The 18,399-nt window shown below is 39.4% G+C and overlaps 1 protein-coding gene across 1 annotated transcript in view; it reads right to left on the bottom strand.

Annotated features, from left to right (window-relative positions):
• Window positions 1-17,805, bottom strand: part of rasgef1ba (RasGEF domain family, member 1Ba) — a 119,517-nt gene extending 101,712 nt beyond the window's left edge. The window contains exon 1 of the mRNA XM_063897874.1: window positions 17,522-17,805. Within this exon, the coding sequence (XP_063753944.1) occupies window positions 17,522-17,590 (69 nt within the window). The 5' untranslated portion in view covers window positions 17,591-17,805. The remainder of the gene's footprint in view (window positions 1-17,521) is intronic.
• Between the last annotated feature and the right edge of the window lie 594 nt (window positions 17,806-18,399).

Raw genomic sequence — 18,399 nt, 5'->3', positions numbered from 1 at the left:
CGACACAACAACCCATCCTAATCAGTCTTTGGAATAATCACTATGAAGCTCCCAAAATAATTAGTAATAAAGAAAAAGAAATAGGCAGAATTGCTATGAATTCCCACATGGGCACACACACAGACACACACACTATGAACACTAGAAAGTTTCTATTGGATGTAGACAAGAAGATTTCTATAGGCAGCACGCACAGATATACACTCGTACACACGGACACAACTCCCCAGATACAGACAGAGGAATACACACCACATATATTCACACATTCAAACACATATTCTTGTCTTATGGTGGCAAAGACATTGTTTGATGTTCTCAGGACACAGCATCACACACACTCAACGCCTAGTTGATTTGGTCTGAACATTTTTTTTTGGTTTTTCCTCCCATAAACCACACACACACATTTTTATACCCTAACAAAGATACCATTTGATCCTAAAAGAAAATGCAAAAAAAAATGGAAGCGGCAGTAAACCTTCAGGAGGAAGCAGGCTCTTATTTTTATGAGCTGCACCATCTGGAGTTTTGGGGGATTTGAGGGAGAGTAGGTGTGAGATTGCGGTGAGGGGGGGTATAAATGGAGGTGTGGGGGGCACAACACTAATACAGAAGCTTTCAGCTGAAGGGGGTCAATGGCTGGGTGGAGGTGATTTATTTTTTACCATTGGTGGTTGAAGGAGATGGAAATGAATAAAATCTATTTATTTTGATGCAAAGATTCTGGTTGTATCTCAGTGGGTTTTCTTATGATACAATGACGTCTTTCAACAAAAGCAAACATTGTTCTGGAGTAGGATAAATTGGTTTGAACAATTTAAATGATTTGAATATTAAAAGGCTTTATTGTCATATGCTCAATAGCTATATTGTAGCTTTGGCAATACAAATCTTAAAGAGGATATATTACGCAAATGTTCAGCTTCATATTGGTATTTTGTGACTCTACTGTGAAATGTTAGCTTGAATTTAATGTTCGGAAAAGGTCTTTATTTTTCTCTTTTCATCTCGTTTCTAAAACCAGAGCCTAGACTGCTCTTATTAGTTGGCTGGCCAGCTCTGGTGTGATTGGTCACTATGTTACGGAAGTGAACGAGGGAGTCCAATGAGGTGTTTCAGGCAGGTAACATAATGTAACATCCATAACATATTGACATCACAATGTAACATTTGCGCTTCTGTTGGCTAGCGCTCCAACACATTGTACGCGATGGCTAAGGGGCTGGACATCTCTAAGCGGTTGACTGATCATAACAGAGCCAGCCAGCTAACCAATCAGAGCAGACTGGGTTCTGGTTTCAGACAGAGGGTGAAAAGAGGTGCTGCAGCACAGGCAGTATGAGAACAATAAAGAACTTTTTTGAAAATGAAAGCATGGAGACATGTCACAGTAGAGACACTAAATATAAAATGTACCCTGAACAATAGCATAATGGGGGCCTTTTAAGAACTAATGAGCACACACAGGCGCATTATACTCTAAAAATAAATTAGCACCTAACTTGAATACAATTTCCAAGCTATAAAAAGACAACAAAAAAAACGTTGCCAAAAAAATAATTGGTAGAGTTCATTTTGCAAATGATTAGTACCGTCAAGCAATCGCTGCCTTTTTATTAAATATAGGGGAGGTGTTTGGCACTGAGATGATGACAGTGCAACAGGATTTAAATGATGTATTATCAGCTCTTCACAAATGGTTTATAGGAATACTAAAATTATATCAACATATAATATATTATTACATCTTTCTTTGACTCTAGCTGAGCTTTCACTAGCAAACTACATTTACAATCTACTAAAATGTGTATTCTTTTGTTAATTCTCTGTAAATCAAAGAGCAACATATCATCCATAACAGCTCAACCAGCATCTCACCTTTATTTAGTGACATCACAACATGCAGATCAGCCTCTCATGCAACAGAAATATGATGTCTACTCATAAATGAAACAGGTAGAGAGGATTAGATTTTCCCGGAACAAATGAAAAATGTTTTATCCTCGCTTCTCACCACCTGACACTTTTTCCTTCTGTTTTACTACAACAGACAATTGCTGTGACCTTTAGAGGATAATACACCGCAGAGAAGAGAACAGAGATATGGTGGCTATGACTGAGCGTCTCTTTGATGGAAGGAGAGGGACGAGATGAAACGACGGCGAGGCGGTAAAAATGAGAAAAGGGAAAGGGGTAAGATAGAGAATCACTTTGTTTTTTTCCCCCCTGATCACATGCACAGCGGGACATTTTGGTTCTGATGTTTTACTTTTGTCACATAAGTGTGCAAAGACACAATAACTGAAGATGTAAGTTATTTCAAATGGACAATCCTGGGCTTTTAAGAGGACACATGAAACCAGAGCCCAGTCTGCTCTGATTGGTTAACTGGCTGTCTCTGTTGTTGTTGGTCAACCACTAAGCGATGTGTAAGAAAGGTCCCATCCCTAAGCCAATAGAAGCGTGACTGTAACATAGTGATGTCACAAAAAGCAGAATAGGGCCTCTTTAATTTATCTAAAGACAATGGGGTTATAGTTGAGGGTGTTTCGACAAACATGATCTAAAAAAAAGAAGAAAGAAACGTAAAATAAAAGATAAAAGATATGTATTCAACTATAAACTTAGTTGGCTTCCCATAAAATAAAATAAATAGAAATAAAAAAATCACATTTTGGATTTTAAATAATGTTGTTTCAAATATAATGCACCAAATAGTGTGGTTTGAAAACTTTAGACCTTCCGAGAACAAACATTTCTATTAAACCAAATTAAATTGTATAATTACTAGATTACATAAGTATCTTAACAGTAGATTTCATACATCATACAGTAACTCAAAGTATATCTATTACATATTGGTATTTTAATGGTAATTTGGCATAATGTTTGCCCTATAAAAAATTGTCAATGTGTTTCAATTTTTTTCAGGTCAGGTCAGGAGAAACGCTCGTTACCAAAGAGGAAAGTGGAGGGGAGGTCACAACAACACTGAAATCAATCACTTTCTTTCTCTTCGGAGCCTGAATGTGTGCTCAGGATTTTGAAATTGGTCACAGAGAAACTAACGACTTACAAAAGATAAAAACATACTGTGAATTTCTCTTTCCTTTTGACCACTGAAGTCAGACACACTTTCTAGTTTCTTTGCCTTAAGGCTTATATATCATTATTATATATCAGTGAAAGCTTTTGATTTGATATATTCCTATATTTTCTCTTCCTCTGTGCTCGTCGTTTTTCTTTATTTAAATTTGTTCTGCCTTTTTGGGATATTTTTTTTCCACTTTGTAGCATTGTTAAAGAAAGTTCTGTATGAATAAAGTTAATACAATTATTTGCATTTTTATTTTTTGAATGTGTATAAATCAGTCTTGGACAAAATGTGTGGGAAAATATCAGCAATAAACTAATTGATTATCCTTAATTCAAGTTTGTCTTGATGGCTTTTCTGTCTTAAATGTAGAAATATGGAATGGAACTAATTCTATCATCTTCAGCAGGAAATACAAATGAAGCCAATGTCTTTTTAGATCAACCAATCAAATCTGCTAATCTTGACCCAGCACAGGGGGCCACCTCTTACTGCTGATCCCTCTCACCCCTGCAGGTGATCCAGTTCAGTGGGTCACACACTCTTCAGGAAATTTGCTCGCCTGCTGTGGAAGGTCAGCAGCAGAACTGTGTGTACAAAGCTCATATGGGACCTCTGAATCATCTGTCATTCAGTAATGAGGTATGAGGCGTCACCGGGGTCAAAGCGGTCCTCTGTGGGGGGAAGCTCACCTTCTCCTAGGTCAATGTCAACTCAGTGACCTTTAAACAGTGTTGGCTGAAAGCATTAACGTCAGCGCTAATGCAGCCTGGCCACATGGCTTCAGGAGAGAATTAGACAAGGGTGTGTGTGTGTGTGTGTGTGTGTGTGTGTGTGTGTGTGTGTGTGTGTGTGTGTGTGTGTGTGTGTGTGTGTGTGTGTGTGTGTGTGTGTGTGTGTGTGTGTGTGTGTGTTTGTGTAACGCAGACAGATATGTCACACAGCTCACTATGCAAAAAAACAAACACTCATGTATTACTTCCCCCAAAATGAATAATTTGGAACAATGGGATTTCTTAAAGAGAAACTATTCTTCTTTTTTGAGTTTTCCCATTCCTGTAGTGTGTCATATAGGTTTTTGTGCAGGTAAATGATCTGCAAAGGCCAACTCCAGAGGGAGATTCTCTCCCGCACACTAATCACAACTTCAAAAGGTTCACTCACGGACCTTTTTGAACAGAGGCAAGTCTGCTGTGCTAATGCCATACTGTAAGGGGAGATCACCCATTGGTTGGTTGGCAACAATTTCGGTCTAGAGTCCAGCACTTTAGCAATTGCCATCTTTTTGGGGGAAAGTGACACGAAAGGTCAGAGCTAAAAAAAAAAACTAACCCAGATGTACATTTTTAGACAAAATTGTTAGAAATTCACAAACTTGAAACACAGTGAAAGGGTTAAAGTTCTAAGAGAAAAACACGGACAAGACACACCCAGAAGCATATGCTGCATATTTGGTATACTATTCAAAATGTGACTGTAAATTACAAAATGGATATTGAGCTGTATAAAAGAAGACATAAAACTAGCTATTCAGATCATAAACTAATTTGAAAATGTTTACCGAATCAACTGTAGGCATACGAGCACCAGCACAGGAAGGCTGACACGGTCAGCTTTCCCTTGTATGGCTTAATCTGCATTGTGTGATCTTGTTTGATAGATATTTCCTTACCAAATCAATCCAAACATTGTTTAATGTTGTTCCTTTAATTATTTCAGTTTTTTTACCACGATATGGAATTGGTTTGAGAATCTTGTAATTGGTATGGAAATGGTATCAACTGCTACATTTTGGGTATTTTAATACTCCTATTCCAAACTCGTAATGTCGATGGATAGAGTCATGCAGTGATGACACATTTTTGTAGGCAGACCAAGAAGTTAGCATTGGCAAGGGTTCCCTCGACAAAAAACAATCATATTTTTCTATGGGATTTTGGAATATTGCAGATCATTTTATGATTTTTGAAGCCTAAATGAAATTCCAGGAGGTTAAAAGCTGACAAAGTCTATAAACAAACTACATCACACCCCCCAAGTAATCTCATTTAGGCTTTTTTAACCCCCGTTTTTATGACACATAGAAGCTTCAGACATTCACTAATGGGGCGTTTACTGGGTTTTTTTATGTCGTACAACAAAATGTAAAAAAATCTCTAACCACAGACATTATTTCAGGCGTCTAACCAAAAACGCCTGCAAAAAAGTTAACAGCAGTTATAAACGGCGAACTCATTTCCGAGATTTATGTCTCATTACTGCATCACTCTACAGGTCAGAACCTGCTTAAATAAAGTCTAAAGTGAATTTTGTTTTGCACCACATTCCTCGCAGCCTTGAATCCCACTCTGCTTAACCTTCACTGTGTGCAAACATCGTGATTGTCTCCACTGACATTCAAGCTGCTATTCACATGCACATATTGACAAGGGACCCCCCTCTGTTATTGTGTGCATGCAGAGATGTATCTACGCTGCAGCTGTATCAGCAATGTCTGTGCAAGCCTGTGTGTGTGGGACACTGTTGTGTGCATATGAATGGCAGGGGGTATCCTCCTCCTGAATGCAGAGCGCATCCAGAATATCTCATTGCTATTCATGTGAATAAGTCTCCTGGAATCAAACAGCAGCCAAAAGCATATTTGCACAGAGTTAAAATGCATGCTCTACTGGAAAAGAAATCTTCCAGTGTTACCCCCAAAATGAAATCTGCTTCACTCCATCAAGTCATGTAATGTTTACAATATCTCTAGAACAATGTTTTTCAATGCTTCCATCATCTGTATATTGTTTCGCAAATAGCACTTTCTCTGTCTGTTTTCATAAACTTTACTTTTCTCTTTTAAAATTGAACTAGGGAACTGATTAAAAAAACATTAACCAACTCCGAGAAAAAGATCTCTCAGTTGCTAACAATTGAATTATTGACTCTGCAAACCTTAAGCTATGGAGCTCCTATCATCCTTTTCCAGCCACTATTCCTTAACCTCTGCGAGAAATGTCATGGTTTTAAGGAAAGATGTTCGGAGAATTCAACAGGAAAAATCAACGTCAATGCTTTGAAAATCAGTCCAGACTTCTCCAACATGTCCTTACTCTAAATGGCTAAAACTCAAAGTCCTCAAAGATAGAAGAACACTCAACCCTCAGCTCACCAGTGACCAGCAGCAGTGACAGACATAGAGGGGTGAAGGAATGTGTCCGCAAACTTGAAAATGAGATAGTATTTTATCACTTCTCATTCCATTGTCTCTCTAGTTTTTTGAACGTTTTTAAGGTTATAGCCTGAAATATAGTTTCTGTTAACACAAGCTTAAGTTTTTGGACATAAAATATGCCAGTAAATACCCCATTTGTGAATGTCTAAAAAGGTGGTTGATATCATCATCCCAAACGTTAGCCACCTTGAGCTTAACAGCGGTGGTGCACAGCCATGCGACCGTGATGTATTTCGTATTACATTAGCTTTTTACTTCTAGTGATTGCATTAACGCTTCAAAAACCATAAAAGCTGTTTTAATATGTGGAGATTTTCCAGCTGAACTGAAATGTGTGATTAACATGAACGTGTTTGCTACAGATTTTTTTGCAATATTCCAAAATTCAATCGAAAAAAATCCTGTTGCTTTTTGTCAAGGGCGCGCTTGCGATGCTCATTTCTGAATCGACCTTCAAAATTATGTCATCATTGCCAGCTGACAGCTGGTGACGCCTGAAATGCCTTGTGAAACCACTCATCACCCTGTTCCCTACACAAGCCCGCCCTAACCGACTCCCATGTTTCCTTCCCTTTACCCTTCCCTCCCTTTCCTTATCCAGTCCTCTTTCATGTTCACACTAAAACAACAAAAGGGGCTGTTTGAGTGCACTGTCTAAGGACTAGATGTTGAGTCTAATAAGATTGTTCTCCTTTTCTTACACCTTTTGAACTTAAATTAATTTTAATTCAAGCAACAGCGCTGAAGTAAAGAAACATCAGAAAAAGATATTTGATGTAGTCTTTTATCCATCCCTTACAGGTTCTTGTTTTATAGGACCTGACACCCCATAAAACAACGTTAATATCTGCTCACAATGTCATTTTTATCTTTTGTTTGTCTATGTTGTAATTTTATATATTTTTTCTTATCTATTAAAACACGTCTTTTGCACATCTGTCTGTCCTGGGAGAGGGTACCCTCCTATGTTTCTCTTCCTGAGGTTTCTTCCATAGTTAAACTATGTATTGTGTGTTTCTTTAGGCATTATCCTACAACTGATTCAACTGTTCTAAATTCATCCTAAATTGACATTATGTAAATTACAAATGGCCTTATATTATGGTCACATATAAAGTAAGCTGTGGTGATGTTTCCTCTAATAGTCAGTCTATCACCGCCTCATTGTCTGGATCCCCTGCTGGCATTATGGTTATATGTTGCACACCACCCCCTGGTGGTTAAACCATCAGAGGGTAAATACAAAGAAATACCATGTTATATTACATCACCTGTTGACTGAATTATGTAGGAGTGCATGCAATGAAAATGTATTTTGTGTAGCAGAAGTTCATTCATACTAACAACAAGCTCCAGCAACACCCCACAATAATTTTCTAAACTGTAGCCTACTAATATTTTCATCAACATGTACACATATAAACGAAAGAATAAGAGTATACTGTAATTTCAATTCCAGGTCTTGAAAGATATGAAAGTATCTCATAAATCACATGTTTTGACTGTTTGAGTGAGATAATGATTTTTTTTTTTCACCCAGTATTCATTTGATATTTACAGGAATGTTTCTCATATCCAGGGGCATCATGCTAATGTGTTAGTAGTAGTAGTAAAAACAGAATAAAGCAGTTTCACGATAAAAATCAGTGTTTGCTCGGTGATGCGAGAATACATTTGCTTCGCTTGTTCCTGAAAATGTGAAAGTCTTTCAACCAGTTAAAGTAAAAAAGCACCAAGACCTAAAAGCTGTATTGTACAAATGTGGCTTGAAACAGGATAAAGCCAAAGCGCTGTTCTACGCCTAAAAGGTTGGATGACGCCATAATACAGGAAGTAAAAAAACTGACCGATACCTTGTTTAAATGTACGGACTTCAGACTAGGTGTGAACATTGATCAAAACGTTTGAATAAATAAGTCAACAAAAATATTATAACCTAGCTCTTGTCCAAGGATGTCGCAATGCCACCTCATATTATGTGGCTCGCAAGAGTTTGCAAAGAATATTATTTACTTACAATCAAGGGGCAACCCTCGGGGTTGAGCAGTGAAACACATACGGAAGTGCCAAAAACTGCAGTCCATCGAATGGCCGCGTGGCCTGGCTCCAAAACAGAGCAATTTACATAGACCCCCCATGTTAAAATACAGCAGCTTGGTACAAAAATTTTTGGTCTCTATAGATAATTTCCCTATTCGTGACAAAGAGGGTGAATTTCTAAATAACTCTCCCGTTTTAATTATATTAAGGCTTAAAGTTATGCATAATTAAGGACATGGTCGCTTTGATTGACAGGTTAGCGCCGTCAGTGGGCGCTAGCCGCTAGTTGTCTGCTCTGCTAGCTCCGCTAACAGCCTCTGCACTGATAATGTCTTGTTTGGTATAATTTCTTAAAGCAGCAATAATAACTATGACTATGCAAGCCAGTATCAATAATACATTTACCATCACATGTAACTTAGCTTATTAAACGTATAAAAAGTAACGTTGTAATCGAGTGTTCCATAGAAACGACTCGTTAACTGAATCATGTGAAAATAAAAATTCTGTCTCAAATTAAACGTTAACTCTACACTGATTCACGGTAACACTGGCCACATTTCTGGTCAAAATATAGTGTTGCAAATTATGTCTATATTTGAAACAAGCATTTTTAAACTAGTGCAGTATAATCTCAATAACAGATAGATCTTTTTGTCAAGTTTTGTTGTAGTTTCAGGTTAACTTCCCTTAAGTAAGGCGACCGGCAACCGGGAGCAACGAGACTGCAGGGTGTGCTGTTGACTTTTATGCCTTGCACAGACTACACGACTTTCAAAGTCGTACGATCGCTTGCCAGTTCACAATACACAACTCGCTCAGGAGTCTTGAAGTCAGTCGTAGTGGTGTGTACTAGGGCTGCGTACCGGTACTGTGTACCGTGAAAATCGATTTGGTACAGTTTAAGGCCGCAGACTGCGCGGAGCGAATTTGTTTGTCATGCCACGTGGGAAGACCACTAAAGGTCTGGGATCACGTAACAAAGCTTTCAGGGTAGGGCTGCGTACCTAAACGTAACATCAGGTACAGGTCAGGACCTGTGCCTAAACCTCTGTACCGGTACCTGTACCTGTACCTGATGTTACCTTTAGGTACGCAGCCCTAGTGTGCACACTACGCAATTGAACGGTGACGCAAATTTCCGTCTCGTAAACGGTCGTCGCCTTTCAGAACGGTCGTTGCCATTTTGAATGGGCGATGCCATTTTGAATGGTCGATGCCATATCCGAGCGACCGATTTTGAATTCCGAATGCTCGTGGAATGTTCGAGAAGTTTTCGTAACTTCTCGGAGTTCTTAGAATTATGTGTAATCACATTTCTCGAAGAAGACAATCAACATGGCAACTGAAGAAGGGTCAGATCTTGCTCCGCTGGCAGAAGAAGCACAGCCAGGACCTTCTTAGGACCGTAACACTGTCTTCCACTCAGCTGAGGTGAGTATAAGTTGCATTAAGAGTTAGTAAGACCTGCAACTGAGATTAAAAAAGTGTTCCATCTAGATGGTTTCTTGATGGATTCCTGAGAAGGTCCTGGCTGTGCTTCTGCCGCCAATGGAACAAGATCTGGAGTTGACCCTTCTTCGGCTGCCATGTTGATTGTCTTCTTCAAGAAATCTGATTACCCATAATTCTAAGAATTCCGAGAAGTTACGAAAACTTCACGAACATTCCACAAGCATTCGGAATTCAAGATCGGTCGCTCGGATATGGCATCGACCATTCAAAATGGCAACGACCATTCTGAAAGGCGACGACCGTTTACGAGACGGGAATTTGCAACGGCGACAGGGGGTCACACACTACACGATCTGTCACCAGGAGAAATCCCTGATTCTGTCTGGTCTCCAAACTACATTTTTTTCACGAATACACATGAGAAGTGACACAGGAAATGACGCGGATTTCGAATGTTATTATGTTTTACCTAGAAACTGTCAATAAGTTACTTTGCTTAAGCTTGTTAGCAAATCAGCTAACGTTAACTTCAGTGAATTGTGTAGCCTAGCTACAACTTTACAGTTCAAAATCAGGTTTCAAACAGCTGTGTCAACTTGTTGTGTGGACAACGCTTCTTCTTTTTAGAAAGTTGTGCAGCTCCTCCCTGGGGCTTTTCCTCACCCCATGTCTTGCGCTCTCATTGGCTGTAGCTCATCGGCGCACCCATTACCAGGCACAACCCTTTTCACACTACAGGATTTAGACTCGCGGTCCAGATATTTAGCTTGCTAGATATCAGTTGGGCGTCGGGGAGGCGTAGGGGGGTCTCTCACCTCTCTCTTGAGCAGTTCACACATAACGATCAAATGCCGATTGCCGATTTAGCGCCGATTTAGCGCCGATTTAGCGTCGATTCGTCCCTGAGCTCCAAAATCCATCTGGAAGCGGCCGATTGGGCTAAAAATTGTGTAGTGTGAACTTGGCATTAGCGGCCGCGGGATAGCGGCGCAAGTAGCATACGGTAGCATGTAGCCTAGCTTGGAAGCCTTTGCTAGCTTGGTAACTTCGAGATGGGCGTGTTTCAGTAGCCCGCTTCAGCTCCAACCCTATGTCCATATTTGGATTAGCCGGGAAGGGACGGGAGGTAGACTGAGAGGATGTCGACGGTGGGAGTTGCCCACTTTGAGCTTCATTACGGCTCTTCACAAACCTATGGGTGACGTCACGGATACTACGTCCATTATTTATACAGCATTCATTTATACAAAAAGCCAAGTTTTTTATCAAAATGTACTTCTTCGAGTACAGTTAGGGTTTCATGGACTTCTGAACAGTTCTCTAGGTGCTAGTATCCAGCAGCCATTGGTGAAACTGCATCTTCATGGACTTCCGGACCGCCTTCATCATTCAGCCGTGACACTTGATCACAAATGTCTGTGGATAATGGGAAAGCTGGGCGCTCTTATGCTTGGCATATGAAGAGGAAGCACAGCTGTTTGACATGAGGGGAAAGGAGGCTTTGATAACAACCTTCATCAACACAGCCACTCCTTTGCCAGGAAGTAGAAAAAACTCCCTGATTATCAGTTAGGTTTGACTGACAGCTCCCACTAAAGGGACCTTCTGCAGAATTACTCTCCTTGGCAGAAAGCCTGGCTCATTGTTCCTGATTGAACACTTATTTCAAAGTGTTTCAGTAGTTTCTCTGTGTAATGTTATTTATCATTTTTCTCTACCTAAACCTTTGCTGTCGCCTCTACCTGCTTTTGTGATTTCTTTTTCTTCAACTCTGGAAATGTCCTAGGCTATGCCCCCCCCCCCTCCATTTACAGCCTATGCTCCAACCATTTTAGAGCCATGAGGAAATGGTGACCGGATTGACTGATGCGGAGCAAAGTTCACCTGCTGGAGTGTATGGTACAACCATGTCCTGGGTGTAGGAAGGACTACATATCTTCACAGCACAGAAGGCCAGTAATGTCTTGACTAATAATGGTAGGAGAGGTGGGGGCAGAATCAGCCATTTCGAAAAGTGGTGCGGTTATTTCCACAGTGACTGTATCTGTCAGTGTGATGGATGACCTTTCTGGGAAGATCTCAGGAACAGAGGAGCTACAGTAAAACACGATCCGTTCCGCACTTCTGTAGTGTTCTGTCTACGTTGAAGATTAATGGCAGGGAACTCTTTTTGTTCTGCAACACTTTTGTAATGATTTTAAAATAATTTGTTTTCTTTTTTGGTACGAGATTATCATACGTGTTGAATCTTCTCTGTAAAACAAGTCCCTCATGTACAATGGCCCAAGATAGTGTGTAAGGAGGAAAAAGTAGGTATTTACACTGGCTACATTTCATAGTTTCTACTGAATGAAAAAACACAAGGAACTAAAGATCTGATTTGGAGCTACATTAATGTAAAGTCTGCCTCCACTTATAGAATGATGAATATTTTTGTTCAACCTGGGTTTCCAACTTAAAAGCTAAAACAGGAACTTTAGCCTCTGGATTCTATAAATGTGGCAAAAAGCCAAAATTCACTTCATATCCATTTCTGTCCAAATTCTAACTTTAAAATGTTATCCCTACTACATAATGCCTTTGTTGACATTGCTCTGCATGCCCGCATTTAATACTTTTTTAGTCCTAAATCCCATATTAGAGTGACAGTCAAAGCTTTGTTGATATATTTAATGTCCTCAATGTGTGCTGTCCATGATAGGAAATGTTTTTTCACACTGCACAACCATCTCACAATCATAAATGTGTCAGCCCAGGTAACACTATCTGTGTCAAATTTACACGGTGGATATTGAGGTATATTTATTGGACCAAAAAACATGTGCCGTAAGATGATCTGATCCGAACTATAAAAGCTGACCGATATTCACGGGTTAAGCTTTCTTCTGAAAATGCAGACACTCCTGAGTACATGAAATGCAGACGCTGGGAATGAAGTAGCTCAAACGGAACCTAAATAAGCAGGACATTTCCAGAAAATGTGATATGACACTCTTCCAATAAAACACAACTGGAACATGTCCTGAAACGAGTGAAAAAGGAATTTACCTCAAGTAAACTTAAAATTCTTTGTGCAAGTCTATAGCTTCATCTTTATAAATGTATATTTCCTCTCATACAGTTTAATTGCCTTTAACTCCCTTTAATATGTTACACTAAAGTTATATTAAGCACAATTGAAAAGTATGATGTAGGTTAAAGAATAATTCTGCACCAGGAAATGATCATGAATTGAAATATGATAAATATATATATTTGTCACATTAACAGTTTATTGTGGTTAAGAATGTGTTAAAGAGGTCAGATTATGCTCTTTAGGGTTCCTGTAATGTGTTATATAGGTTTTCGTGCATGAAGATGGCCTGCAGAGGCTAAAATCCCAAAGTTCCCGCAAGAGGGAGTTTCTCTCCCAAACAATCTCCCTCTGCCTGAAAGGCCTTGGACTCCTGTGTTTACTTCATCAACATAGTGACATCACTACTTATGCTAGCGCTACATCACATTGTACATGATCAGGGGAGGGACATCTTTAAATCGGTTGACCAATCACAACAAAGCTGGAGAGCTAACCAGTCAAACAAATATAAACCTGTAAATTGAGCACAGTAGGGCATCTTAACGTTACGGTTTAGGTCTCGTCAATGTCTCCCAAACCGAAGTCTTCATCAGTTGGGGATTTGTGGATACTCTGGCTTAATTTTTCAAATGTGAAAGTTTATAACCAAAGCAACAACTCAATGTCGTTTACTGTACCCTGAGTCACAACAGCATTGTGTGTTTACTTCATTCAGAGATTTCAATAGTTGTCATGGCGATGAAAGCTTTAAAGAATTGTATGTTTAAAATAACCTTGGCTCTTTGTTTTTTAGCTTCCATTGCTGCTTGCCAACAACTTTCTCTCTCTCTCTCTCCCTCTCTCCCTCTCTCTCTCCCTCTCTCCCTCTCCCTCGCCCTCTCCCTCCTCCTCCTCTGTGTGTCTGTGTGAGAAAGACTTGCAATGACTGACACTTGAATGCCTGCAAATAGAGCGTTTTGGACTTATTTTTTCTTTTGAACATTTGAAATTAAAATTCCAGCTGACTGGATGGTGGCTTTACGCAGCTAGACACACAAAAAAAGTCATTGTATAATGTAGGTTTCCCCATTTATCTGTTCTGTACAAATATTCCGTAAAGTTATCAATTGAGAATTGTGTACGTCACGTGACATCGCCAAATACTTATTTTACCCAAGATCTTTTTTAACCTTAAGTAGAAACTTTGGGATTTGAACCTTTGCAGAGCATTTACATGCACAAAATCCACAACAGAGCCGACCACCTTACCAATCAGAGCAGACTGGGCTCTGGTTTCAGACAGAGGATGAAAAGAGGTGCTGCAGCACAGGCAGTATGAGAAAAATAAAGAGCTTTTTGAGCATTAAAGCATGGAGACATGTCACAGGAGAGACACAAAATACAAATAAAAACCTGAACATGCGTACATGTCCTCTTTAAAGTATTCGCTTACAGAACAGCACAGTTTACAAACAAGAAATAAAATGTGCTCTTTTTAAAACAAACTATTATTTTTTTATTTTTGGTCAAATTGTGCTCCTGCTCGTAATCCCAAATCCCAAAGCGAACCGATCACCGATCAGCACAAGCTAGTGGGATGCAAGATGTAGGTATTTACACAAGTTACTTTTTGTAGTTTCTACTGAATGTATAAACACATCAAAGAAACTGAAGTGCTTGAGCATTTGTACTCTGTGGCTTTTCCACATCAACACACTGAGCGTATAATATAGCATGTGCATTATATAGAAAGCTACTGATTCTCTGATCTCAGAATGCAGCTCTTCTTATCAAGTGTCCTCTACTGCAAAAGCACTACTTTGGACTTCTCCAAATATGAGCACACATATTTTCAAACATGCAGACAGGCTTTGAGGGTACAGTGATGTTAATATTTTTTCGTTGCCCTTTGAAAATGGCATAGCACTTGAAAAAGCCTTGCTTGAAGGCTGCAGAAATAAAGAGAAAGAGGAGAGAGGAGGCCTGGCAGCAGCAACAGTGTTTGTGAGTGAATGAAAAGGCTGTGACTGAGAGAAAGAACCTGAAAGAAGAAATGTGGCAAAGTGCAAGGAAGAAATGAAGCAGAACAAAGAAATGAAGGATGAGAGATGCCTTTAGGTGTTGTTATTAGAAGAGAAACAAATTGAATTTAGTGGAACACACTTACTGATTTTTTCCCCTTAAAACTCAGTGTCTAAAAACAAAAAGCAATCTTTGAAAGGAGTCATCCATATTAAAAAAGGGCTTTTTAGGGCTTTCCTGTTGCATGTAATATTTGCCTAGCAAATTTTAAGTTTGTCTAATCGGGGAGTCTTTAACAAAAATGCAGCATGGTATGCACTTTCTTTTCCAAATTGAAATGACTATGATGATACATTATCTTTCATATAATGACATCTTTACTGTCTCCAAAAAATGTCAGCAATGCATCCAGTGAATATATCCATGTTTTGAGGTGGAAAATAAGGCTTTATATAACAGTATGTGAATATAATCTTTGTCCAGTGTCAAGCCAAGCAGGGCAGGTCATCAATTCATTTTCCCAGAAGTTACTATGATGATCCTCTCTGACACATTTCTGAGATGATTTTAATACTTGACTCACAGTAGGGGCAGATTGAGATGATGTCTGATGGATTAACAATCCTGTGGTGATTGTGGATTAGGGCTGCTGGTGTGTGTGTGTGTGTGTGTGTGTGTGTGTGTGTGTGTGTGTGTGTGTGTGTGTGTGTGTGTGTGTGTGTGTGTGTGTGTGTGTGTGTGTGTGTGTGTGTGTGTGTGTGTGTGTGTGTGTGTGTGTGTGTGTGCAGAATAAATCAAAAAACATTTTTTTCATTTAGAGCTGGTGTTATGCAATGCAAGTCCCATTTTTAACATGACTAAGTCACAGATACAAAGATGAATTGTATTTTCCTCTCTTGTAATATTTTCATCAAAATGTCAATGTTTTTTTTAACATAAGAGGGTGAAAAACTAATAAATCTGTTTATATTCAGTGTGCCATCACCCCCTTTCATTCACTTCACTTTCTTCTTTATACATAAATGCTTTATCTTTAAAGGTGACATTTGTTTTTGGGGCATCATCCTGTGTTCCATTGAAAAGTCTTAATTGATTTTCAAAATGTTTCTGTACTGCACTTGCTCAGGACATTGCTGGTGTGAACCTATTAAACCCTCTGGCAATTGAAACAAGAATACCTTTCTGAAAACCACAGCCGTACAGTATCTGAGTCATCATCTCATGACCCCTCAGACTTCGAAGGTAAAATCCTAAACTTTAAAACAGCAAAGTTACTGAGGGGACACTTTCCTCTACAAAAAAGAAAACCCTCTACTTACCCATCCAGCACATTGTGGTTTGAAACACACCCATCTGTTGACTATTTAATTCATCAATTCATCATCAGTCAATAAAATAACAACAAATTCCACTGACTTGTCTGACTAATAAAGCCTCCAGTAAGGGCGTCTAAGTTAAGGATAGAGGTGGTCATCATAAATTCTAGGCTGATTTGCATCACTTTGTTCAAAGATTCAAAGTCACACGTAATTCTTCAGTATGTAAATCAGTGTGTCCAATTATAGGCGCTCAAGTGGGTATAACAGGACGTAATTGCTTATGTTTGTTAGGATTTTGTATGGGCAAGAATCTGGCCATTCTATATCTTCCATGAAACATGGGTTAAGATTCCAGATATTGCGAGGAGCTATATTTCAAAATCGATTTAGTCATTGACAATCAATACAGTTTTACTAAAATGAAACCGTAGACAGTTTATTCATATTTTCTTACACCCCTAATGATTGTACATGTGTGAAAACCTCTACAACAGCAAATTAGAGCCAATGTGATCAACACATCTATGGTGTATTTATATGAATAATGAATGCTAAAATAACGATACTATTAAAAGCATCAACAGTCGAGGATTTTAATCGTATAACATAACAGCAAAAATAGTTAGTTATTTCACAAGTAAAAGCCAGTTTTTTCACAGCAGATTTATCCCTCAATCTATGCAGACCTGAAAATATGAACTGTCCCCAGGCACAAACACAACAGTAGTGCACAAGTAAAGTGTGTGTGTGTGTGTGTGTGTGTGTGTGTGTGTGTGTGTGTGTGTGTGTGTGTGTGTGTGTGTGTGTGTGTGTGTGTGTGTGTGTGTGTGTGTGTGTGTGTGTGTGTCATGGTGCGTGTGGCACACTGACCCAAATAATCTCGGCATTTGAGTCCCAGGGCCAGTGTCTAAAAACATGCTGAAATACAATTCTGTGGGATATTCTCCAAAAATCATACAGAAAAATGTAGCTATAAAGATAAGTCGTACAGAAAATAATAACCACCGATAAAGAACATGTCATTACATAGCCTACTCATAATCGCTAGAGATAAACCACAAATTGATATTTTAAGAAACATTACACTGATATTCCGTGTGCGAAAGAAGCACATCATGGGCATTAATCCACAAACACCGTGTGTACCGGTGAGAGGAAATGTAACCCGCGCAGGAGCACTGTTAATAAAGTACTTCACATCATGGCAACTGTCAATCATAGTAATGGACAAAGCCTCAGCCTCATGTTTCCATAAAGAAATCATCAGTGAGGCTTTTTTTATCCATGAATACAATTCAATCTTGAAGCATCTTTACCTCGATCAAAGGTGGAGTGCCCTTGTCTGGAAGTGTGCATCCCAGTAATTCAGCCAGGAACTTTGCCATAGAGAGAGGTGTGGAAATATCCCTGAGAGTTGCGGAGATGAATCAACAGGAGAGTCCTGTTTTTGTATCCCTGGTGGACTTGTTTGTGGCGTTCAAGGACCCTGGACGCATCCCTTCTTTTTCGCTTCCAGAAACAAACCCCCGGAGCCAAGGCAGAGGTAAACCGCTGGACGTTGGGAGCAAAACACCGACCAAACTGAGACTGGGGAGTTAAAAGCCTGGAGCTGTCGCCGGTATAATCCTGCGCGTGTCATCGGTAGCCGTGTGGGCACATTCAGGTGGGGACGGGCGGAGGGGGTGGGGGCGGTCCAACTAGTTGTCAGGTGGTTCCCTTGTCGTCAGGGATTGAATGGGAGGTACACATGCACCTGGTCAAAATCTGAGGGAAAGCGTTTTCATGGAAGGAAGTCATTAACCTGTACATTAACACACAAAACATTAATTATCACCAAATTTGATTTTACAGCATTTAAAGCTGCAGAAAATGTCTAAGACAACTGGTTTACATGAATAACTGCAGTGAATATACAAAGAATAGACACTGAAAACGTACTCCAATATTAACATGATGTGGATGTGTTGGTGTACGATCTGAACCTAATGCAGTTAGGTGAATTCTGTCGATATAAATCAATTAAATAAAGTCAACGTTATAGCCTATGACCGAGCCCCCAGGTGATGTCTGTGAATCAGTGGATACTTTTGACTAAATCCACCATACAGCATGATCAGTTTTATAGCCCTATTTAAACCATTAAGTTCTTAAAGTTAAGGTGGCCCTGAAGTGTAAGTCAACACAACATTTCTCT

Source organism: Eleginops maclovinus, chromosome 12, assembly GCF_036324505.1.
Source record: "Eleginops maclovinus isolate JMC-PN-2008 ecotype Puerto Natales chromosome 12, JC_Emac_rtc_rv5, whole genome shotgun sequence".
Classification (NCBI taxonomy): domain Eukaryota; kingdom Metazoa; phylum Chordata; class Actinopteri; order Perciformes; family Eleginopidae; genus Eleginops; species Eleginops maclovinus.
Note: the sequence above shows the minus strand (reverse complement) of the source record. Positions and strands in the feature narration are given on the sequence as shown.